At 37.4% G+C, this 27,246-nt stretch overlaps 1 protein-coding gene across 4 annotated transcripts in view; it reads right to left on the reverse strand.

Annotated features, from left to right (window-relative positions):
- The window catches only part of NTRK2 (neurotrophic receptor tyrosine kinase 2), a 197,847-nt gene that overhangs the window by 142,350 nt on the left and 28,251 nt on the right, over positions 1-27,246 (reverse strand). For all 4 annotated transcript variants that reach the window (XM_059493179.1, XM_059493183.1, XM_059493181.1 and 1 more), the window contains exons 6-10: positions 14,193-14,329; positions 11,094-11,226; positions 9,258-9,557; positions 4,293-4,325; positions 8-108 (exon numbers count right to left, since the gene is read on the reverse strand). In XM_059493179.1, coding sequence (XP_059349162.1) covers positions 8-108; positions 4,293-4,325; positions 9,258-9,557; positions 11,094-11,226; positions 14,193-14,329 — 704 coding nt within the window. The remainder of the gene's footprint in view (positions 1-7; positions 109-4,292; positions 4,326-9,257; positions 9,558-11,093; positions 11,227-14,192; positions 14,330-27,246) is intronic.

Raw genomic sequence — 27,246 nt, forward strand, 5'->3', positions numbered from 1 at the left:
TACTTACAGTGATGCTATCTTCATTCTCTTTGTTGGAAACATCCGTTGAAGTGATTTGATTACTGTTATTTGTGGCATCTCCAAGATCATTAGGTGTGGTTTCATACTCTTAAGAAAGGAAAAAGTGTTGCTTTTATAACTTCATAACTTTGATGGGGAAATGGTTTCTCTATATTATTTCTGCTCTGTTAGACGGTAAGGCCACTATCAGCTTTAGGAATTTAAGCTCTTTAGACACAACTCATAATTGCTAAAGAAGCCGAAATGTTTTGGAAGGAATCACTGTGGCATGTAATTGAGCAAATGTGCTGAGACTGACAAACATGAAAAAAAAAAAGCAATCTACATCATAATGTGTATCCCTACTGGAAACACAAGAGTTAAATGCGAACTTCATCCATAGAGCTATTTTTATGTGCTTCTGACTTCCCATTAAAAATGAAAGACTGCCCTCTACACTGAACTTCACCAGCCTTGTATTCAGTCAAATATAGGACAGTCTTAGAAAATAGCTTGAGCGCTTTTGTTTTGCTGAAAAGAACTTGGCAGATGGGTCTCAAACCATCTTACTAATATAAAATGTGAAATAGCTGTTTTCATTTGTTTGATAAACAATTTAAAAAAATATTATATTCAAAGAGGTTACAGTTTAACATTGCTATCATACTGTTAAACCATTAAAACTTAAAGTGCCTGAGATGGTATGAAGAAATTTGATTGATTTATCAAAATAATTGCACTAACATGGCTGCAGGGACAAAATCAGAACTATTCCATGCAAAGACTGATCATGGCTCAATTATTTATAAGAACTTCAAAATAAAACACAGATATTCAAAATAATACACAGAGTCCATGATCTCCTGAAAAAATTATTCAAATGAGATAAAAAAATAGTAAAATGTTATATATATGAAGTTAAGATAAACATGCATTAAAATAAAATTTTAAAATGCATTTATTTAATTACTACATCTGTAATAAATGTACACAAAACATTTTAATTTCATGACTGTAATGTATGCTAATGAAAGAAACAAAGGACAATAACTGCACCTATTATAAAATACACCTCCAGCATCATAATTTAAATTTGCAATTAAATAGGTGTTTCTTTACACGTTTTGATTAAAATCAGTGTCATAAACCTGCAGATGAAATCTTAAATGTGAATTTGAAAAAGCTCCTGATAACTACAGTGGCACAAGCATTTCTGAGCATAGAGCTCCAGCTGAGCAAGAACAGGGAGGGCTTGCACCTAAGCACTATTCTCCTTTAGCTCCCAAGGCCAATTTGGAGAGCTCAGCTGGCAGTGTTAGTAAGAACTTGCACTGGGCTTTTGATCTTCAGGCATGCAAGGACACATTTGCTTTCTGCAAAGCACTTGCAGGCTGCAGATTTTTTTTTTTGGTACAGGAAGCTGTCAGCTACCTCTGGCACCAGTGCTACAGTCAGCACAGTCAGGATGTCTAAACAACTCACATAGTCTATTTTGGCTCTAAACTATGCATGCCAAAGGACAGGACTCTTTCAAGACAAAATACGTATTAAATTCACAGAGCTTTCAAGAGAAAAAAAATTAATTCCCTGATCTTTTACCGTTTGAACTCTCCAACTTTGCACTGCATCTCTGTGTGTGTAGCTTACCATGCAGCAAGGTTAGAGCACCAGCAACAGGAGAATGAACAGCATTCCTTGCTCGTCCAGTTAGCACAATAGCTGCCTGAATGGCTCACCTGCACAAGCAGCCTGGACTTTCGGACCAGGCTCTGTGCTGACCATCTGTCACTGTGAGTACATCCTTTGCTAGAGGAGGAGACTTCGAATTCATTATCTGCAGGCAAAGCCTGCTTTATAACAAGTACTTCAGTCAAAAAATTTAGGCTTCCTTCACAACTAGCTTGGAAAATTTTCACAAAGATGGCTTTGGCCAACCATCTATTTATTATTGTTTTATAAGACTAACATATAAAACAAATATTTAGAGCCTTTGCTACTCTGACTTTGTAAAACAAACTTTGGAGAAGGAATTTTTTGCTCCCAATTTCACTTGTAAATAACAGCTGATGCTATTTGTAGTTCTGTTTATGCTCAAGCCTTCTGCAAACTACTGGAAATCACACCCTAATGAGAATCACAGGTCTGGTCTGTGAATCCTCTGGGTGCCTTCTATATTAAAATGGGCAAGAGCTAAGGTAGGTTACATTAGTATACTGCTGGTACACTGACATTTCTTGCTGTCTAACTGTGAATCATTTGCATTTGAGGTATTGCCAGATCTTCAAAGCCTCTTGAAATGGGTGAATCCGGTAAGGAAAACACACGTGACAGCTACCCAGCACAAGCCAGACGATTTGAGTTGAACAAATTCTTGTTCATTTCACTATGAAATTCTGACATAGACACTGAGCATTCCTACAGACAGGATAACGCCTTTTGACTCATGCTACATAAGGCTCATATTGCTCTAGGGCCAGGTTCTCTGGTGCTCTGTACCTCATGCAGCCACCAGTGACTAATAACAGCTGCAGTGATTTGCAGCTGACGCTGGCCAGTATTTTACAGCCATCTCACAAACAAGGTGCATGGCAGCTGGGATAGACACAACATCACAGTCACATCAGCACCAGGGGGTCACTCTGCACAGTCATTCTGGGGTTTGGCAGATATGGGGCAGGTTGTCTCCCTCATGGTCACAACCACATGAGAAGAGGCATCATGGCATGAAAAAAAGAACTCAGAGCCAAAGGAGCTGGCTTTGCACTCAATGTCCTGCTCAGACCCATGTGAGTCGGTTTATTTCTCTCAGTTAATTTCCAGATGGTGTCAGGACAGCATTCTTGCTTTCTCTTTTCCAAGAGGTGCCGCAGAGGTGAGCTAGAGGCACAAGTGACTGCTCCACGCTTGCAGCAAGCAGTGCCCCACGCAGGCAGGACTCCCCTCAGCAAGCTCAAAGTCATGCAGCCTGATGTCACCTCATCAGATCTTCTGATTTCTGTTGTGTGTTCAAAATACTTAACAAAAACATTTGGAAATCGCCTCACACACAAGGACAGCAGTTTCAAACAGCAGAAAGAACACCCAGAAATAAAGAGGAAGGCCACCTTCACCACGACTAGGGCTTGCAGGCTGTGATCTGCTAGCAAAACTCAAAGCACACACCCCTCAGCAGAAACCCAGCCAAGTCAGTCAAAGCACAGGACTTACATGGCTAAAGCCATACACAGGCATCAGGACCTTGATAAAAGCTCAGAATCAAAATCTTCATGCATACAGCTTATTTAATACAACACATTAAGAAACTGTGCAAACCATCACCACTTTCCCATCCCCAACCCTCCCTTCTCCTTCTCATCAAAAAAAAAAAAAAAATTTTGGAAAGAGAGGGAGGGGAAGCTATCCTTTGGAGTTTCTAAGCATTTGAAGTCAAACTGATGCTTCAATTGCACATTTGCTAAAGTTTAATGACGTGGAATGGAATCAAAGCAATAACATTTAGATCAGCTTTAGGTAACCTGAGTCATGGGCTATTTCATCCAAATAAAAAGTACTCCAAACAGGATCCAGCTTCAAGCTGTTTGTGTAAGGATTTTTCTACTCATCAGAAGTATACCAGAAATATTTTTGAAAACCAGACAGTTGCTTTTCATTCTGCAGCTTCTATTTCAGTGCACACTGGCTTTCACTTGGTACATTTTGCCTAACTAAAAAACTAATGTGAACACTGTGTCATCAAAATCTCCTGGCACACACTCAGCTACCACTGAATTGATGGTCTGCTTATGCAAGAGAGATTAAGGGAAGGTACAAATGAGCGGACAGAGCAAAATAAATTGCCTACAGGAAAACTTACTTGCGCCAACTTCATTTCTAAGTGGGATTTAGGGGTACATTTTGGAGGCAAAACAAGTATGGAATCATCCCTGAAAAAATAAATTAAGTTGTATAAAGAGAAATCACAAACTCTCTTTCCTCCAAGAAATGCCTCCAAAAGGTTCACAAAATCTCATGTCTGTGAACTACATCACACAGCTGTCATCCTACAGGATCAACCCATTTGTAGCAGTGGATTTATGCTTCTCCTAATGTGAATCAAAAGCAGCATAGCAAGAAAAACATTGTATTGTCATCACATATACTAACTATAAGGCTGGAGAACCAAAACCACAAAGTACCTTTTAGAGCTGTATCATTCTACGTGACATCTCAATTTAATGAGCCTAACATTTGAACTTTTAATGTTTCAGTTCCTTCATTTCTATTACAAAAATAAAAGAAAATCAAATATATACCATAAACGTCTGGATCCAAAATTGGGCCATTACCTGTACATGGAAAAGAGAAAAAAAAAAAAAAAAAGAAAGAAAAGCTTTGTAAATAAATTGCAAATTCTGGAAGAATAAAAATTTCTTTATGAGTAGTTTTAAGAGTTGACTTTATTTGCTATAGAGATCATAAGTATCTACGTAAACGCAAATCAGCATCAATAACTGCAGTCTGTTAATTACATTTACAAGCATCTTAGAGTTTTTCCAAAGATTAATATTTTTCTTCATGTCATGTGTGTACACAACACTAATTCTGGCAGGGACAAGTGTTATTTCACAACTGGGCAAAATACTACTTCTACTTTCCACTATCAATACAAATATATATATATATATATATATATATATATATATATATATATATATATATATATATATATATATATATATATATATATATATATATGGAATGAGTGTAACAATAACTATTCCTGCTGAAAAATCAAAGGTAAAACTTTCCCTGAATTCAAGTGGAAGCAGATTTCACAGTTTTAACAAACACTGATTTGTACCTGATTTAAAAAATTATGCTATTGTATCATTGTGTTAGCAAACCATTTTAAGCTGTGAGCTGGCAAGACAAAGGCTTAGAAATGGCCTAAGAAGCACCATTTTATTCACTCTGTAAAAGGATGCTTCCAAGAAGCCAGATGCACAGCTGACACACAGACAGAACTCTTACTGAAATAGTCAGATGTCTTAGAAACCAGACTTTACCCTAGCAAATGGATACCTGTCTAGTCTACACTTCTCTAAACTTTACTGGTTCCTCTTTGCAGTTTTTTCTAATTACTTACTGCATCTGCATAAGGTTTAGCACATAAGTGAGTAAAATGCACAGAACAGCCACAGAAATCAGCGAATTGTTATTAAAGTTTTTGCAAGACACCTGTGTTGTGTTTGAACATACCCATTCATTCTGATCTATAATGTACCTCTAGCATAGTTTATGTAGTAGGCTTATAATTATCTCTTCCATATTTTTTCTCTCTACTTTTGCAGGCTTGGAAATAAAATTAACAAATAATTAAAATCTCTAAGGTTTAATGCAACTTCAATAAACACAATTCTGTTTATGCTACTATATAGTAAATCCATAGCAGTAGTATCACACAGGCATAATGCCACAGTGAAGTAAATGCAGAATACCATTGCTAACAGAACAAGAACCTGCTGAAAATACCAGTAGCAACCCATCTGTAGAATGAAAACAGAATATTAGGCTTATTTTTAAATGCACTTGAAGATATCCCAGTCTCTAGGGATATATGTCAATAGATCCCATGAGAACTGTCATGTCAATTTTTGCAGAAATAAATAACCAGTGAAGAAAGCCTGACTATCTATCCTCAAGTAATCTGACCAGAGATTTTTGTCCACAAAAGTTCATGGATTCAGTTTTCCAGTGTAGAACATCCAGCAGCAGAAAAACAGTATTTCTAACTCACCTTCTGTAATCTGAAGTGGAACAAAAACCCCAAGGAACCAAAAAACTCCTAGTCCTTTATGAGTTAAACTCCTAGTCATTTATGAGTTAAATGCCTACATTTTTGTTTCTATTCACCGGAATTAGGATAAACTAAGAAAGTTAGTTAACTCCTTAACTCCCTTAACTCCTTCCAGACATATAAAATATGAAGTCATCAATTCCATTAGAATATCTTTTATCTAATTAACACTTCAAATAAAGCTACAACGATCAAGATGGTGGACAACCCCCAAATTTCTGTTTAGTATTACTTTTTCTATTTAGCACATAGAAACATACCAACTTAATCATCAGTTGAAGTTATTTTAACATTAAACTTCACCACAGTCCTTTTGTACATTTACACACAATTGTTTTCAAGGCCAAGAACAGAATGACACCTTTGTTTTGGCACCCATTAGAAGAGGTTGTTGAATAAATGAGCTACCAAGAGCCTTGTCCTATTCACTCATCTTTACAAACTAAATCAACTACACTTGGATTGTTTGCTTCTTTCTTTATAAATTTGGCATTTCCAAAATAAAGCAGCAGCAAGAGACTCAATCCAAAAACATACTTCTGCAAAAAACATTTTATGCTGCACAAGCAAGATCCTACTTCTAAGGTATATTTAGCATATTCTTTTGCTTCGACCAGATATACGTGACTTGGACTCATTCAGCTGAATTTTAATGTAGAGAGTTAGTAGATGAATAAACTTAATTAAAAATATCTATTATTGGTAAAAATGTCTCCCTCATTCACTAGCCATTTTGGATCATGTTCCATGAGAACAGCCCCCAGAATAAACCATGACCATTTTGTGCTTACTGCTCACAGCCGTTAGGCTCAAATAATCATGTCACTCTCAGCAAGAACTGGAAACCAAGAACTTTTGCAGACTAAATATAGTTAAAAACCCAGCTTGTAAAACATTAATTCTTCCACATCTTCACACTTAAAACAAATTCTTAATTTGCAACATTAACTTGGGTATCATTAGCACAACCATAATCCCGCTATGGTACATGGGTTCCTCTCTTTCATGCCTGCAATCTCAGACCAGTGAAAATAGTCCTTCAAGAAGGATGCTGAAAGTTAGGATCATCTTAGCACAAATTACATCATCATCATGTTTGATCCAACTCTGGAAGTGGACTATTACCGTATTGATGCAGAACATGCTTCAGACATATACATATATTTTGGGTAGGCAAGTGGATTATAGGTGAGGAAATTTTTAGATTTTCTTTTTTTTTTTTTTTTTTTTATCTTCAGAGAATTTCCTCAAGTGATGCAATAACCAGAGAATCAGTTTAAAGCTCAGTGAGTATACCCCACCCCATGAAACATCAGGACTGGTATTTAATTCAGTCATGAAGACATGAAAATGAACATAATGCCAGGGTGTGGGCCTTAATCTTTATGCTTCAGTGTACAATATGTGGGCCAAAAGAAGAAACTGCACAGTAATGACAGCACTGAAAAAGCCTTTTAAGGATTTGAAAAAGCTGACAGTGCTTTAAATAGAAATAGTATAGAACAAAAATTGTAATATGATGCATTTGCTTTTATGCGAGCTTCAGTGGAGGAGACAACAATGCTGTGATGTTTTCTGAAGCTCAGTTCCATGATTCTTGCAGGAGAAAACTAAAAACAGTATTGAGGAGGCTAAGTAGCTAAGCCATTTCCCCTGTTGTTAATTTTTAAGACTGGTTTGGTGCCATCCACTATGCATGAACTAATTTCTGATGCAGTTACATCCTGTCTATACAGAGTCCCTTTTCCTCTTTACTCTTCTTGTGAAGCTTACTCCACCACAGATATTGGGAAATTATTAAATAATACAACACAGTTTATATTGGTAGACTTACGTTCTATATTAATATAAAAGGGATGGAAAAAATAAATCATGTTTACTTTCTCAATTAGAGAATAGCTACAGTTCTATTTACTGTGGACAGAAGCATAAAGAAAAAAACAGGATAGGAAAGGGATTTGGATCAAAGACCAAAAAAAAATTATAAAATCACCTAATGTATTACAGGAAGCTGATGCTCTGTTAGAAAATGAAGCCGGGTTTATATTAAATAATTAGGCTGTAAGAGAACTTCCACTGTACACAGAATGCCATGAGGTAAACTGTTTTTTTGAATAATGAAAATGCAGTATTAGGGGACACCAGTAGCTGAAACCATGGCATTTTTCTGTAATGAGTCACTTTAAGAAAGAACTTCAGAGAAAACAGAGGAGAGGAGCAGTGAGCACAGTGGGAGTAAATCAAGCCCGGTTTTATCAGCTCTTCGTCATCTCCTAAGGATGGGAAAGCAAAAGTCCTACCATCTCTCTCCCCATTTCAGCAAACTGAGCTGAAAAGGTAAAAATGAAATACTGACCATATTTTTGTGGCCTGTGGCCTGAGATGTAGGAAGAGAATTTAAATATTCACAATTTTTTCTTTTCCATCAGATAACATTACAGAGCGCTGCTGTTTTATAAAATAAGAAAGGCAACTATTTATATCACGTGGTCAAAAAGCCAAAGATACATACAGTCTCATATTTGAGGTATGACTGTGCAATTATTTGCACAAGATGACACTTCTATTTCTACTCCAAATGTACAAGATCCACTCAGAGTTTTCTTCCATATGCTCCAATAGCCTTACACGTACAGTGACTGTTATTACAGCCACTTCATGAATGGCTTTGAAGATGTGGGAAAAGATCAAACCACAGTGAACATCAATCACTTACAGTAGTCTCTGCAATTCAGTGAGCTAGTCCACCTTGAGCCTGCCCACATAGTATTTAGAAATGGCGAGGAGGAATCTTTAGAGCAACTGAAGCAGCAACCACCTTGAATGCTGATACTACTAGCAATGTAGGTGCCTGGCAATTGGACACCAAAAATGGCTTTTAAGATCTGAGACCTTATCCATCCTCCTCCTGGGTTACTTGTTTTTTCTCCAGTTCCCTCAGGTCCCAAAACAACATATTATCATGAACTCACATATCTGCACTATCAATTTTCCAGCAAGGCACTAGATGCCACACAAACATCCTCTACATCCTTGAGCACACTACTTAGTTCCATTCATATGCAGTACAGCAAGTTAAAGAGGGGTTGAACTGGAACTCAGTGCTTTTCAGGGTAAGAACTGGGACTCGGGAAAACTTCAGAAACAGCAACTTTCCATTAGCCTTGGCTGGCAGGGAGGATGGTTACTCAAAGAGAAGATTTACAGAGTACTGGCATGACTGCCCTTCAGAAGCAATAAACAAGAAGAAAATGCTCAAGAAAAGCATTATTTTGCAAGTAATATTGAAGATATTCATTCAGAGAAAATAAAGTTCTACAAAAACCTTCCTCCAAAATAATTAAACTGGCCAAAAGCACTATTTCACCACTTTCATCAATTTGCAATTGCTAGCATTAAAACAAAAAAAACCCACACTCACCATCTCCAGGCACTGACATGAAATGAGCATCAACCCGTTTTTCATCCTCTCCATAATCGTTCTTTGCTAGTAAGGTGTAAGCACCATTATTCAGGTGTGTAGGATTGTCCAGCTGAAGGCAGCCATGGTATTCACTTTGATTGATAACATGTATTTTAGTACAGATGTATTCAGACTCATTCAGTACAGCTCCTTCATAGAACCACTGCAATGTGGGCTTAGGGTTCCCTTTCACAGTGAATGGAATACACCAGTGGTGGTCCGGAGTCGGAGACTCAATAAATGTGATATTTGGTGCAACTATATTGGAAAAAAGAGTGAAGAACATCAGAATATTCTGAATGTGTCCTTCCTCCCTTCCCTCCCTCCCTCCCTCCCTCCCTTCCTTCCTTCCTTCCTTCCTCCCTCCCAAGTTCTCCTGAAGTACTTTTCATTCACCAGTACAAAATTATGTTACTAGATGGAATGGAACCTATTGGAAGGATACCCATACACAGGAACATACCTGCTCTGTCTAGAGTATTATGCTGAACTGAACTGAAGCCACTCTTTAGAAAGAAATAAAACAAACTAGTTTCAAAGACTGAAAATGTGTTAAATTACTTCAAATGTGTAAGGTGTGAGAACTTCAGTTACTGGACCCCTTAGAAGGAGGAGAAAGACATTTTAGTTTTACTTTTCTCAAAAGACTGCACAAGAGTGATGAAGGAAGACAGCAGTATTAAGCAGTATTGAAAATATTTAAAATTGGCCAAAGCAAGTACTACTGGAAAGACACTCAGCTAAGAATCCAGATTTACAGATTATTTTCTTAACAGAATCAATGACAAAACAGATTACTTAATTCTCTAGATTATTCTGTCAGGGAAAAAAATTTCTTTACTATCCATATTCCTTGATCAAATCTGCTAAATGCCTCAAGTTTACAGACCTCTACTGTTTCCCTCAAGAGATTATTCCAACACCTTATCCATTATTTTCCTTTATATTAATTCTTAACTAAATCGAATTTCTTCTAGTTATACTCCCTTTTGTCACCCATAACAGTGCCAAGCTCAGAATCTCATTTACACTCTTTAAACATTTCTAGTTTATGTTCGTTCCCATAGTTATTAGATATCCAATTTCAACCTACAAACCCACATCTATAGTGGTTTTTTTTCCTAGTTTACTCCATTATAAGGACATGCTGAGCAAAATTTGAGATCTCCAAAATGTTCCATTCCCATCTTCAATTAAACAGAGGGTTGCAACTTGTGAAAACATGCTCTGTAGCTCATGTCAAATGAATTCAGCCTGGAGCTCAGATTTAAGAAACAAGTGCTTCTCTGCACTATATACCCCTTCTCCCGTCCTTGGCCCTGAGAAATAACTATTCAGAGCTACAACAAATAAATTTACATCTGGCCATACAAACATTGAACAAATTAGTTGTTGTTTTAGGTAGTAAGAACACAAACATGTAGTCTTGTATAATTCTACTAGTCTTTGCAATTCACACTTTGCAATTGCTAAGACAGTGTGCATGTACATACACACCATTACAAACCTTCCCACACTGACAGTGCCGTTCAGTAGTCAGCATTTTAGACCTTTACTTACAGACTCTATTAACTGGAAGACAAAGCAGTCAGAAATACACTTTTTGCAGAACACAGAGCTGAAAAAGATAAATGCAACGATGGCTGACTGGACTACTCCTACATTAACTGCAGTAGACAGTTCACACACCTTAAGGGTTTTCATTTCAACAGCCTGAAGGTCCAAAAAATACCTAGAAGAGCTCCTGCCAAGACAGTTTAGCCTCCAGGTCTGTATGGAGGCCCGCATACGTACAGAATACTGTAAGCTCAGCGGAGGCTTGGTCCTCTCCCACAATGTTCTCTGCTACACAGGAAATCTCCAGTCCACTATCCATTGATGAGACATTCTTGATGGTGAGAGAGGCAGGGTTCTTATTTGTGTCACTCTGAAAATTATCAGAAAAACATGTATGCGTCAACCACAGCATTAAGAACAAAGGAGAGGGAGGGAATTACTGGCCACAGCTGAATGGCATTTTCATTTTCCCTTCCTTTTAGCTCTATATGTCCATAATTAATCAAAGTCTTATTTTAATGTCTTATCCAAACAGACATAAAACACACACAGAACCAATTCTAGCAGTCAGTGGCAGCAGATTCAAAGCTGCAAAGTCCTGCTACAAATATTGCACTCAACCATGTTTCTGCCCTGTCACTTCCAGTCTGTGCCCTTTTTTACCACTTTATCCCCTCTACACAAATGTTTTTTCCCCTCTAATCATATACCCTTTCTCATCCCTCTCTCCTACTTCATGACTGGTCTATCTCTGCCTGTTCTCTAGAATGTTTTCTTCCTGCCTATATTCTGTCCAATCCTTGCTTTACTCATCCTTTTCTCTCTTTCCTTTAAATTTATGCTTGACATCTCTTCCACTGCTGCCTTCTGAGCCCTATTGTATCTTGACATGTTTTCTATCTTCTTCTTAAGCAAATTTCTTTCGAAAGCTTCCTTTTCTCCAGAAACCTTCGACAAGAAACTGCGTATCTTCTACTACCTAAACTATTGCCTAAGTGCTGTTTTATGTGTTTAAGAACAAGATAATTAAGGTAAGAATGATGATTCTTAAAAATCTTGATTCTAATGATCTTTAGAAATCTGAGTGTCTATCTACAATCTTATAAAACATACTGACTTTGCAGCTATGTCACACTGGCTAAAAAAATATGACTGAATTACCCCCTCACACAAAAAGCACTAGTAAAGCTAGTTGTTTGTCTGATGTTAATTAATCAGGCCCTTCATACAATCACCAAATAATTATTATTTCTATATTTGAATTTTTCATAAAGAGCTAAGCTACTTTGTTAAACTGGAAAGGAACCAAAACACCCCCCAAAAAAACCCCAATTATGATCATTTTTAAAACTACTTTTGAGGTACTTTTTGTAATGTATGCTGCCAGTGCTACAGACAGCACAAACAAGTAACTCACTATAATTGTAAAACCACAGCAACTTTAGGTGGCAGTCAACAGGAATATGTGGGAACGCTCCTGCATACAGTCCTGTGCAAACAGAATTTTGAAGCTTGAGATGATAGCCTGACTCCACACAAGTTCAATGTCCCTTCGGCCTCAGTGCGGCAGTAGGGGAGGCAGGTGGAAAAGCAAACACCCCTTCACACATTTTCCTAGTTTGCAATTCTCAGAGCTGAACAGTGCTCAAAGCTGGACTGACAGCAGAGAGGCTGAAACACAGGTTCAGGGCTGAAACCTACAGCAAGAAAAATCTAAACAACATCAGTCAAAATATCCATCAACACAGAAACTCAGAACACAAACGTTAGATTTGCAGAACTAAAACCTAGTTTTAACTCTTAAAAGAGCTAACGTCCCTCTTTTAAAAGAGATGAGAGGAAACAGTTAAAAGAAGCATACAAGATGAAGAACATGAAGACAGAAAATGAGATACAGGAGGGAAAGAAAAGAAACAAAAAGCAACACTTACAGAAAAGGATAGTTGAGAATCACAAATAAGGTCTAAAAGGCTCATGCTCTTCTGCTACTGAAAAGACTGCTGTGCTCCTTGGCTAAGTTTGTAGTCAGCCTATATTATAAGCCCCTCTACAACAGCATGATCAAGTTATGCCAGAATACTCATGGAAAACTTGAAGTAAACTGACCATGGCACTTCAAAGATAGGAGAGTTAAAAAAATTAGGTGATCTCACTTTTTGAACAGAGTCCCACATTTCTTTTGGCTCCTAAAATTAAAACTTTTAAAAATTTTTGAAAACGAGTGGAACTTGGCAGAGGTTCCCCACAGTGTTTTAATTTCTTGTTCTCAATGACGACTGATGCCTTGATGCCTTTGGGGAGTTTTACAGATCAGAGAAAATTTTAAAAATACAACCAGAGCTTTGCAGAACTCTTACTTATGAAAGCTGGAATGAAAGACAGACTACTTAAATTCTGTATAAGCCTGATATAATGAACTTTGGTAAGAAAATATTAAAACTATGAAACTCAAGAGGTCCTGTCTCCTCCTTGCTGCAGGAAGAGATTTGAAAGTACACTTCCCACACCTTGTACAGACCAAGAAGCTTAACACAGTGTGCACCATCATGACTATAGGAAAGCGAATGCCATAAAATTATAATAAACATAAGTTTTTCCTATTGTGAAATAATAGCAGTTTATGAAGTCTGCAGCTGCTTATATGCTCCTCCTTTTTCAATATTTCCATCAGAAAGGACTTAAGCAGCACACAGTCTACAGAAACAAAAAATAAAAATATAAAGAGCCTAGTAAATAAAATTTCCCCACCTAGATGGTTTTAATGAGGAAAGATATTCATATATCATTAAAAAAAAACAAACCAAAACAAAACCAACCTGACCATATTTTAAGTACAATCTTCAATTTCAAGGCTTTCTGATGCTGCTAAGTGTGTTGAAGAGAAATTAAACAAGCGACAAAATATTTACAACCAAATTCCAACACACTAAATTATTAAATTAAAATACAATATAATTACAGATCCAAAGTTTTTTTCACAATCAGTATAGATTGGATTTAGTCACTGTAGGCAGGTATCAATCATAATAAAAAAATGCTTGCATTTCACTATTCCAATTCACATTACTTCCAAAAATTTACATTACTCTCATTTACAAGTGAACATCCAAAAAACCAGAGTGCAAATGAGAATCTTGAGAAAAAAATGTCTGCCATTCCCTAAAAGCCCTGCCATAGCCACCCTTGATTGAAAGTAACTGGAAAATAAATGTCATCCCAACATTAACTTTCTATTTGAACTTTTAATAGAAAGTTAACTAGAGCTGGACATGAAACTTCATTCCATCCTTCAGCAGGCGTCTGCTGAATTGTCACATGTTTGAATATAAACCTTACCTCATGGTTGGAAACAAGATTAGTTACCACCCAGGACACATTTGGGGGTGGCCCGCCAGTAGTATCACAGTACAGCGTGATGCTCTTTCCTTCCACCACGGTGATGTTGTAATTGCTTAAGTTTGCTGAGGGCAAGTCTGTGATAGAAACAACGGCACAAAAACCCAACATGTATTTGTATTTGATAGAATAGAGACCATGCAAATCTAAGCAAACAATACCTCAAATATTCATTGTAGCTGGTACTACTTAGTCAGACAGTACAAAGAGCATCTTTGAAATAAAAAACTATAATCTTTTGCTGCTAGGTATTTTCTGCACTTCCTCTACTTCACATCCTAAGAAAACATTACTGCATATGGAAATACATTAACTAGTTAATTATACAGGAATATATGTCAGGTGCACAAACAGAAATTATCTTGAATTCAAAATGAAAAAAACCCTCTTCCTGTACTCTTTAAAGCTGGATATTGTATCTGTTTCTTTATAACATCTACAAAGCAACCTCTGGGTTTCAGTGATATTGTGGTATTTCCACTGTTCTTCACAACACTAACAGGAAAATCCAATTAGCTCCCAGTATCCCGCAAGAGACTGAAGCCCTCCTCTCATACAGAGACATAGCTCAGAGAGAGCAGGACAAAACCTAGAACTTAAGCTCAAAGAGAGGAGAACAGAGTACTTAATGGATTGAACTAGAGAAGGGAAAGGACAGAAGAAAGGGTTAACATTTGCACAGGGCTTTACTCAAGGCACATCAACTGATTTTTCTATTGTCCTCAGGAAAGCAGAAAAGCAGTGAGATACACTTATGAGAAACAAGACCAGGTGTTACAAGAATTAGAACTTCCCCTCCATCTTACAGAGTTATAAATCACTCTGTGCTTTGTTTTAAGGCATCCAAAGCAATGGAAACTTCCCAGAGTGTAAATTTTTGCGGAATGTTTACAAAACCATAAAGAAATACACAATTGCCCTCTCCAAAATAATACTAGTAATATCAGTAGATTTCAGGCACAGAGGGATTCACATTTTGTATTTATTTATGTAACAAATAATTATGCATCACTCTAGAAATAACATCCTTCTTAAAAGATACCAGGTCATCATTTGAAGCTGCTGCACTCTGCAAAGAGTCTTGGTCTCCTATATGAGGCATTTCACATCAACTGTTCCAGGCAAATTTTACTTGCAATTTATCATCTCAATAATCTGCTGTGCAGGACATTTATGCATTATTTTGCAATTACTTTTCTTTTTCTGAAACAGCAGCTCTCTCTGGTTGTGTTTTTTAGTTGAGATTACAGCAGTTTCAGCATGGACTTGGTGGTATAGAAGTTTAGCAGACAAATTTTTCTTTATGTAAAAGGTCCAAAACAAATAAACAACCATCAAATCATTGTGAACATATGCATATGATTGCTGGAGGTTCCACAGAAGTTAGATGTATTGGAAACCTCCCTTTAATTAGTTCAATAAAATATAACTGAGTGGAAGTAATACAGAAAAGAAGATGAATAATTTTCCAGACAATGCTTTCTTGCCTAATAAGATTTGAAGATCAGCACAAGTACACGATAACTGCTCAGGCAATTCTCACAGTGTTTTAAGCAGTGTGGTAATATGATTCCCATTATAGGCATCATGGATTTCTTCTATTATGTTCACTTTATAAATCATGTGTTGAAGTTTATTGAGACAGAGCTGGGGAGTTTGTATGCCTTGATGCAGTAATCTGTTAGCGAAAGTAGCCATCTGCTCTAGCCTGCTGTGAATTCAGATCTCACCAGTGTCTGTCAACTAGCTGAGCAGGAAACAAAACTAATCTTAGGGAACATTTGGATATTAATTATGCTAGTTAGAGAACAAGGGGAGAAGTAATGAGATAATTTGCTTTATAAAGTTACACTTCCACAACCCCTCTAAATACTATTCCAATTACTCTTGCCAGACCTGAACATGCAAGGAGAATAAAGATCCCCACTCTTCTTAACCCCACCACTTGGGAGGAGGTCTACATGATAGATTAGAATTACATTGTGCAAACTGGCACAGCTCCTACTAACACATCACTTCATGTGAAACTTCTCATGCAAGCAAAAATAAAAATAAATTTTGTCCCTTAGAGCTCTCCTTTAAATAGCTGTTAAGTTTTGAGACAACTTCTTCCTGCAATGTGTTTATTCATAGTATAAGCAACTGAAGTTTAATTCCTCTGGTACTGGCTCTGGTTCCCACCGAGAACTAGATCTAGTTATTTTTATTTGCAGAAGTCTGCACATGTCATGTTGGTGTTATATCTCTAAGGGAAACAACTACATCATGCTGCATCCTGCTAGAAGGCTATAAAATAATAGTGCTTTTATAGTGTATGTTCATGAAGTTCTAAAAACCAATTGCAAGGCCCCTACATCTAAAAAGGTACAAATGGAATGGAATGGAATGGAATGGAATGGAATGGAATGGAATGGAATGGAATGGAATGGAATGGAATGGAATGGAATGGAATGGAATTAGAATTAGAATAGATTAGAAATCACGTTATTGTGTGTGTTTTCTTGTGACTCTTCTTCCCAGTCACAAGATGGGTGGAAAACCCGAGAATTGTCTCAGGATTCATTTTTTCTGGTTGGATATATTGAGATAGTGTGCTTTAACTGCAGGCTGATTTTGCTTTGCTTTCCAGTGGCACCAAGACTGCTCCACAGTAGAATCCACCTAGTTGAGATGTGGCTCTATTTGGGAAAAGCAAGACAGTCACATAAGGCCTTATCTAGACATGTGATACATTGCCTTTACCAGCAAAGCAATGACATTAAGCAGCAAAATCTGTACTGAAAAATAACTGCATGCTAAAAGAACACAATGGACCTTAACATACAGAAATGCTCAGTTTGTATGCCCAGTGTAGTGTGAGACCATTTATATTGGCCAGTAACACTTTAACTCATATAGAATTACATAAATAGCCAACTGTGAGAATCTGTCCAAATTTTCCCTCATCTGCCTCACAATCATCCTTGGGAGACCACTGAAGAGAAGACCCCCCCCCCGTCTATATCTGGCTCTGAAGGAGAAAAGTCACACACCACGGGCCCTGAGACCTGAAAGCTCAGTGTTGTTTTCACAGCTCCTGTGTTGTTTTCACAGGAGTGTTTGCTGTATGCTAAGAAGGGGCACCGTGCCCCGTTTGCAACAATAGCAGCTCTGGAAGCTGTCCCATCTCTTGGCCTGGCAGGACTTCTGAGTTTCAGGTGGTCTCCCACAGAAGATCCTCACCTGTTTTACAACCCCCGTGACAGACAGACTGAGATGTAAGAAGCTTCTCCACCAAGGACTGAGACATGAAACTCCTGAAAGGCCCCTCTGCTCCTTCCAAGGACTGGGACTGAAACCCCCAGCCCGGGGGAGGTGTGTGGGGGAGGCAAGCTGATCAAAGCGAGATGTTTGCCTGCAGATTGTGACCACTGAACCAAGAAAACAATGGCTCTCATTTACTGCTGAGAACATGGACTACCTGTTACATCTGTTCCCTATTGTATCTGTTTCCCCCCCCCCCCTCGCAATTTTCAGTAATAAAAACCTCTGAGTTAGCTAGAGCCTTTAAGATCTCCCCAGTGTAGCAGGCGGACTCTCGACTGAACTGGACCAAAGGACTTCGTCTCTGCATTGGTAGCTATATCCCCTCTCTTTCTCTCTCTCTCTCTCTCACTCTTTCTCTATCTTTTTCTCTCTTTGTCTTTCTCTTAATCCCTCTATTGCATTTTTGCTGTGGTTATTTCAATAAAACTGCATTTGGTTTGATTATCATTGCAAACCCCCTTGTACAGTGTTGGTTTTTGCACTCTGAGATCATTCCTACGAACCATCACGTCATCTGTCCACTAGGACGGACCCTGACACCAACCACACTGCCTTTATTCCTGAGCTAATTTGGTTAAATACAGTGGTTTAGATAGTTACCACTTTTGTTGACAGGGATGTACATTTTAAAGGACTTTGTAAACAGCAGTTGATACAAAGTTAGCAGATAGCGCAATCAAATATTTTTGTATACTGCCAGCATAGTAAGATTAGACTGTAGCATAAGGGCCTCTACAAGGTAGACATGACATCATCCTTCCACAAGTTTCATCTTGGTATCTGTCAGACAGATTAATCCATGCCTCAAGACTCAAAACCACAGTCTCTGTTCCAAACTTTGATAGAATTAATTATTATAACTCTGGATATCAGCAATAATCTTTCTTATACCTGATTGATTTTTGCTATGTATTTGAAGTTTGCTAAATTCTTGGCCTTAACCTTCTGCAACAATGTGTTGTATACAGGTTGCATACAAGAGCCTCTTCCTTTTACAAGTTCTGGAATTTCTCTCAGACATTCAAATTTATTGAGTACTTTCCTGTTCTGGTGGAACAGGGTAAAGAGAGTTTCTGAATGATCATTTTAAGACCACTTTCTTTTATTTTGTTTTTCAAGACCTCTTTCTTTTTAATAATCTATTCAAATCTTTTCAGTCTCTACAAAAATGGGAGGACAGAACCTGCTACTGAGAACTTTAAACTATAATGTAGAGAGTAACACAGTTTGAGAGATGAAATCATACACTAAAATCCATGTGTTTCCATTATGCACTAGTACATAATAGCTATGTGCTTTCACCACATACAGAATGTATTTTCTCATATTCAGCATGATTAAACTTTATTCTCAGGAATAGGCAGCTCTGGATTAGAATAAGCAGTTACTTCCCTCACTCCAGCACAACTAGACAGAACTAGAGACAAGCAGGAGGAGCTCATTTATGTCAGCGGAGTCTCTCCAAATACCATCTCATGCTTTAGGAGAAACAAACACTCCTTAAAGTAGGGTTTGGGGAGGGAGGGCATTTACCTTCACAGACCATCATTAGTGCAAAAGGATGGCCTAAAGCCATCAGACAGCGAAACTGTCAAGCATCACTAGGGAATGAGTCACATCTTCCCTGTGCACAGCAGGGACTTCAGCAACCACAAAACCAACACTTTGGATGCCATTTTCAAAGGTTACTACTACATTTGGCTACACAACTGTCAGTGGAAATTAAGAAAATGAATGTGCCTGTATTTCTACAGGGCTTTCCAAGTCTTCATGCTGCTACTTATTACTTTCTACAGAAAACTTAGACTGGCCTTCCTAGAGCCAGACTGTCACTATATGTCAAAGGAAGGATATGATCTAATAGAGAAATAAAAACTCTACTCTGTAACTCAACTCTTAGCACCAAGAACCTTAGCCAGTATGCTAAAGGAACATTTAAAAGAAGGTGGTCTTAAGCCGGAAGAAGCAAATCCATGCTTGAACCAAAGATACTGTTTCACTATCTGCAATAAAAATAAAAAGTAATAAAAATTTTTACAAAATTAATACCAGACACTTTTTCTGCTTCAACTTTCACTTGCTCAGTTCTAGAATTTTTTCCAGTTGCTAAAAAACCTTTAAAAATTATCTCAATATGCATAATTAGCCTCACTAACACCTAAGAAATTACATGATGAAAAAATTAGTACCTGAGAGAATACTGCAAATTCAATATTGCTATTGAATCACTAAATGGTTTTCAATGCGGCCCATATCATCTCCTGTTTGCTTGGCATGTTTTTGAAGGTCAATTTGTTGTGTAACAAGAACAAGAAGATACCGTGAAAAAATGACAATTTTTTGGATCTGATTTTTAACCAAGTAATTTTAATCCTCACCTGAAATCCTTAACCCATCTTTTTAGTAAATATATCAGACACAGAATTATTAAAATAATACTCAGGCAGCAACCATCTATCAAACTGAACCATGCAAGGCAGCCTACCAGAACCACTAATTTCTAAAACAACCACTGCAATTCTTAGGACCCAGTGATTAAAATCAGTCTACTTTCCTCACATAAGATTCCAATAAAGTATAGGATTCTTGTTTCTCCTGGTTTGGCTTTTTCACTCTAGGGACAAAGCATGCAAATAATTACCTCACTACAGTACAACCTGGTAACAGCCACTACTTGTCTGGAGCCCGAAAACAGGATGGTTGACAATGCAATCATCCACAGTGTCACATGAATCTGCAAATTTCAAAGGTCTTACTTGCTCAAAGCTGGCTGTTATGGAAAGCAGGATACAATGATACCATGTTCCTTGTATCATTCTATTGAAATTGTGCCTTGTTTGAAAAGGCAGTAATGTTTACTAATTCCAGAGGTCTTTTCCTATGTGCTTTCAAGGGTTTAAAAAAACAAAACAAAAAGCAAACAAACAAACAAACAAAAATAGTGAGAAACATTCTAGTAATTCTAGCTATAAAGATAAGAGCTGTTGGATATGTGATTCACCTCTTGGGTTTCACTTAACAAAAGCCTGTAGCCAATAAGCCCTGAGCCAGATTTCCAGCCTAGCTGCATCTTCAAAGACTAAAAAACTATACCCCAAAAATTTACAAGCAAAGCATGAATGAAAGAACCACAAACAATTGTTGTGGTTCCTGTTTTGGAATTGTTCCATTTCCTCTTGTATCACAATCACAGAATCAAAATCCTCAGTACACAGAAAATTGCAGAAATCTCAGGGAAGTTGTAACAAGATGACAAGCACAAATAAATTCAGTGAAGATGAAAAAAATATGTTAGGCAAATAATATACAGAATTAGCAGAAATAAAGAACATTTAAAATGAAATTTAGTCTTTCATTTATCTTCCAGATCCCAAAGATCTCCATCTCCATTTTTTTTCTGAAGATCTAAGATCCCTTTCCTCTCCAGTCTTCATTTCATGATATTAACCACCATGCATTACAATCACTCCACTAAGATTTTGCTAACAACAAAACTTTACGTTTCCAACAGGTTAAAATGGAAAGTAAAGGTGTTAATCTTAGAGGTATAAGAAGAAAAGATGAAAATGAATCTGGGATTATGACCCATTTCTCCAGATTTCCATATTCTGCCCAAAGTGTTTGAATGTAAATTTAAAAATCCTGAATAAAAATTACTTCAAATCTTCAAGAGAATACACAGACACTGAATAAAGCACTGAATCACCACTGAATAGACATATGCTTGCCATGTGGCAGAGTAAATATTGATGGGTGTTTTCCACAATGACCAAATGTACCAATGGTACTTTGCATAGGTTGGGCAGAATGTATTTCTGTCGGGAGGCAGAATGAAAGTTATGGCAGCTCATTGACCCTCCCAAATATTTTAAAATACTAAATGAAATCTCCCTCCTCTCATGGCACGCCAGAACGCCATTCTCAATCAGGAACCTTTACAGAAAACAATTAAACAAGTACAGTCTATACCAGAAGATGATGAGTCTAATTTAAAGCATTGCTTTTCCAGATCAAATGCACTCTTATTTTGCCTTTAAACACTCTATCACTCCATATGTAACTAAAGCTTTCACTAGAAGCAAACTTCTTTACATAGAGCCAGCACATGCCACAGCAAAGACTACAACACTTGCTATCTCCTCGTCACGACCACAGCAACAAGCACTGTCTCCACAGAACTGTGACACCATCACCATCCAGGGCTTCAAAACCATCATGAATACAGTGCAGCCAAAAACCAGCAAGAGATGTGCACCCACACAAATTCATTTGGACACCAAGTTCTCATCTGCAGTCAACCTCTACAGAAGCTCCAAAGGATGCTGCTGATATTTCAAATCAGATGAAGGGCTTACATCTCCAAGATTTACATCAGCTCCTTAACTTATTCCCAGAACTTTTCTTTTAAGACCCTTAGGTGTACTCTGGATTCTAATAGGAAGGTGCTGAATAAAATAGGATCTTGCATATTATTACCTGGTCGCCAGTAATAATATAAGCACTTTGTCTGCAAGAATTTTGAGAGAAGTGTTTTTACAGAAGCTATCAACCTTACCAACAGTTCTCTTGCTAGTAGTATCATGAAGGTATTCTGCCTTCATGAATGGCTAAGGAAATTAAATTACACCTGGTAAAATTGTTCTAACATAGCATTTAATTGTTCTAACATAGCATTAATTGTTCTAACATAGCATCTACAGCTGAGCCACAACAGCTTTCAAAGGAAAACCAAAACCAGGTAGTGTCATTGGGCTGAATATGTCAGCCACAAGCTTAACAGATGAACTGAGAGTTAAACAGCCTTTGAAGTGTAAGTTAATGAGGCCCAAACCAGCTTAAGCAAACCTCTAACAAATGGCATCTAATTCACCAAGAGTATGTAATGCAGTTTCAGTATTGTTATCTGCAGAATTTCATGTGCATCCAGAAAATACTCAAAATAATGCTGACCTGCCTAATGTTGCAACATGATAAACATGTGATCCTGAAACAGGAACATTTTCAGAGAACAACATAAAAAAAGTAAAACTATGGGTTTCAGTTTTGGTATCAAGTATACCAAATATGCCAAATATATTATTGAAGGGATGCCTTGAAAAAAGGATTCCCCTTTTAAAGAAAACAGTACTTTCTTTAGATTTCAGGTGGAGTTACCTAGTCATCAGTCTTCACCTAGACAGAACAAAGTAAGACTATGACCACAAAAGAGTCAAAGAGAGTGATTCTCCTTAGCAGGTCAGCACTCCACTCTTACACAGATGTGTCAAGTCAGGCACAGAGAGTACCTCTGTAAATCTGCACAATATCATGAGTTCAGAGATACTTCTTTCTCTTGGATAATGCTTTACTTCTTTCTATTTCTAATCTACTTTTTATTACAAATCTCCATTGTTGACACTAAAGCAGAACTTGAATCAGTATTATCAAACAAAAATTGGCTTTTTTTAACATGAGACATTCATATATACCACATGTAGCTCAACTATCATCATTCACAATCCCTGATTTACATAGATTGTAATGTATAAACATCTGTATGAAAGTTGATGTTTGATTCACAAATAGGTAAATGTTGCATGTTCAGAAGAAAGTTATATATGTATCTTTGGGATTCCTGTTGTCTTTCAAATTCCATAAAATTTTGGTTATTTCCAATTACAAGCTAGAAAATTCTTCTAATTAAGTTTGGAAAGTTTTAACTCAACTTGAGACCAACAGTGAAATTCCATTACTATCAAAGTCTCTCAAAAAAATGAAGTTTTTCACATAGCCCACGATCACAGGTATGAATTAAAACTCTTACAGAGAAAATTAGAAGAGTTTGCCTTTACACATCATGCACCACATCTAGTTCTTGTGCCAAAATAAACAACACAGGCTAGAGAATCCATGAATATTCTGAAACATAAACACTGGGAACATTTAAGTATTTTTTAAAACTCAATTCTGCCTGTAATATTTTCCTTCTAATATGCTTATCAGTGAAATCTAGCTGATAGTGGAAAAGAATGTCAACACCCACTGGATTATGCCTTTGCTTGTGGTTTTAGACTGCATTGTACTGCAATTGCTTAATATCTAATGCTTATTTTATTGGCTCAGTAGTAGTACAAATCTTTTCTGTAAATTTGTAGAAATAAATGTGTCAATCTTTCAGTTTGCCTTTATTCCTTCCTTAGATTTATGACCACCTGCCTCCAGTCTCATTTTGCCATGAACTTATTTACCTCTAGCACAAAAAACAAAATCACCAGAAACAGGCTTAAATGAAGCTAGACCCAATTCCAGTCCATTTTCAGTCATCTGAGCAATTGCCTGTTAAAATCATGGGTTTCCCCAACAAGTAAGAAATGAGTAAGCAGTTATTTTAGCTTGAAATTCTGCATTACAAAAACTTCTAAAATTTTTTCAGTCATACATACACAAGTATCCTAGTATGCACTAAGAGCAACACCATGGTAGTTTGTGTGCAAGAGAAAAGACAGGCAAAGAATGTGAACATTCATTAAATCACATAGGTCTTAGACAAGACAACAGTTCCGCTGACAGGCTGCAGATGTAAACAGCCAGCCATTCTGAATATACCTTAGTGATATGTAAAGCATATTAACACAGGGAACTAATCTGCAACATTGTTCAGTAAATTGCAGCTAGCATATGTGACCAGTGATAAGAAAGAAGGCACCTAAAGAAACAATGTATGATAAAAAAAGCATCCAAGGCTGGCACAGTAAGCAAAACTGAAAGACAGATTCAGCATGACGTCTCCATATACAAAACTAAATTGGCCAGATAAGGCAAAATGCCATTAATCAGACTGAGATGCAAAGCAATACAAATTCTGTACAGGACTGCAGAGACAGCTGTAGAAGCCACGCCTTTTCCCAAAACACCAGAAGATAAAAAGACTTCTTTCTGTATCACTGAAATCAATGGTAATGGCCCAGTAAGTGTCTGCCAGAGGGGCAAGCAACATATCAACAATCAGTCCCAAGGACGTGCTCCTGCCTCCCTGGCATTCAGCAAGCTCCAGGTGATCTGCAGACTGACAGTCTTTTAAGTAACCTTACCCAAGGCACAGAACATGCCCCACTTCCAAGGACTTAAGACACTGGTGGTAATAACCAAGAGAGCTTAGAAGCATTAATAAGAATAAAAGTGTTTACTCATTTAGTTCTCTTCACTGATTTACTAGAGCTATTTACCAGATGGAAACAAAAGGAGATGTCCCAGGTGGTGGTGCTGTCCACGCTGTACAGATAACTGGCAAATACTCTGGAAATGGCAAAACTGAACATGACCATCTCTATACACAAAAGGCTCTGCTACTGTGGTAGATGCAACTTGAAAATCTTTGACACAGTAATTACACATGATCCTAAAACCTAGAAGAATTTGACTATTTTCATCATATCTACATAGATTTCAAATGCAGTTGGAAAAATAATTATTGATTGACACTTTTAATATTGCAGTTGGAGAGGATCTTCTGGAGAGTGAGCACACTTGACTTTAAACCTCAAGAAATTAAATCACAAAGTTGATGACATCTAAATGGCAATCTTTAATGAGCACATTATTGAACACTCCCACTGTACAAACAGTTAGCAAAGGACCACAGAAATTTCCTAATTTTCTCATCAATTACCTACAAACCAAAGTCCTATGATCAATAAACCACAGTGGGCTCAACCTACTTCCCAGCAAAAGATTTATTTACAGCACACAGCAGAAAGACAACCTATTATCAAAACATTTATCACATACTGTGATCACATAGGCCTCCTACTATAAGACTATGAAGTAACACCTTAGTAACACAAAGAAGACGGCACTTTTGCTTAGTTTACAAATTAAAAAAAAAAAAAAGAAAAAACAAATTCACCAAGAAGATGAGGTGGAATCATTTCATTAGCAGAGAAAATTAGAAAAACAGAGAAAATGTTTCACTAAAAAAATGCAGAAGCCTTCACGCCCAAATATTTCTCTTTACATCAAAGGGAGCTAAAAAACATCCCAGAGTTCACAGGAAAAAAAATTCAATATGTCAAAAATTTAATTTCTCTTCTGTTTCAGTTCTACATATTAGCCTCCCAAAATATTCTGAAAATGAAATATACCAGCTTCACCCATGGTTTTATTTTGAAACTAAGTCTTGTCCTTTAAAATACAGAAAAATACCTGTGAAGATATTCAAACCAAGAGCCATGCATTCAATTTTTCAGATATCTTCCAGAATACAGCCCACAAATATGGAGGTCATTGCTCTTCACCAGGCATTCTCTACTCTATGTCTAGGAAAAGGATGTGCTGTCATCTTTATTAAAAATCTGTGTCCTACATTGATTAATTTTGAAAAGATAAATTAAGAGGAAACAGCTGCTAAAACAAAAGAAAAAAAGGGAGAGGAAAAGTGATGTAAAATTTGGTGATATTTGGACCCTGTAAACTAACATAAATTATTTGTAGGCATGTTGCTGGCATCCACTCAGATCTTCAATACAATACATGCTTTCCATATGCAAATTACACATATTGCAAATTCCAACCTAAATGTTGTATATACTCACTTTTCCTCCTCCTTTTCCTCTTCTATTTGGAAGTACCACCTTTCCTTGTCATGACAAGTCAAGATATGCCCACAGGATGCATGCATCTGTGCACATATATGCACCTAAAGACCATCCAGGGCCCAGGGACAAGCCTGTTTTGGCTGCAGATGGTTAAGAAATCAGGGGAAAGGACTAATCTCTCACAGGTTTAATTCTGGATATTTAACACCAAAAGTGTTCAAAGGAAAACCCTAGCAACCTGGTAGCTTCTAGATGCACCAGCTAAGAATGTTACAAAATGTGCTGGAAATTTCTTTCTTGCAGTAATTGATCTCAGTCCAACAGCTGACCTCTCTACACTCAGCACATTAATCTACCTTCTAGTCCATCCAGCTGGAGCAGAAGGTTGGGTCCATTTAGCTCAGCTAGGTATTATATCTCTCATTTCAGGCAAATCAGATCCTGGAGCACACAAGACCAACTCCACAGCTCACAAGACTCCCGGAACATGTGGGGGTTATTTGACTGCATGAGACACTAACATCATTTCTGCCACCATGCCTGGCCCAGAAAGAAGCTGGGCACAAGATCAACAGTGATATGAGGCCACAAAATACATTATTGACAGTAAATGCTGCACTTGCTGAGCCTGCAGTGATCCCCACCATGGGATTCTTTGGCCAGCTGCTACCAGAGGATGTCATACCCTCCACACAGGCAGTGGAGAAAATAATGCTCAATGGACAATGATGGAAGGAGAAAAAGTGCAATTTCTCCTACAGGTCACATTCACTTATAGCTTTTCCTATCCAAATCAGCCCTCCATTAAGATCTTCTTGCCCTCTTTCCTTCCTACCTGCCTGCTGCTGGGGACCCCAGTTTCCCACTCTGCTTCTAGAGTCCAGAAGATGTGACATCATGATAGAAAGACCCCATTTCTCCCCCTCATGTACAGAGGAGGATAAATCTGCAGCTAGTGGGTGAAACCTTTCCCCAGCTGTCCCAGGAAAGCAGCAAAACTGTATATGAAAAAGGGAAGGAGATCGCCATTATTGTTATATAATTTTTCAAATTCTTCTAGATCCATGTATCTGAAAACAATATGTTGCAATATGCCGCAGACCTAAGTTTGATAT

Source organism: Ammospiza nelsoni, chromosome Z (genome assembly GCF_027579445.1).
Source record: "Ammospiza nelsoni isolate bAmmNel1 chromosome Z, bAmmNel1.pri, whole genome shotgun sequence".
NCBI classification, from domain to species: Eukaryota; Metazoa; Chordata; class Aves; order Passeriformes; family Passerellidae; genus Ammospiza; species Ammospiza nelsoni.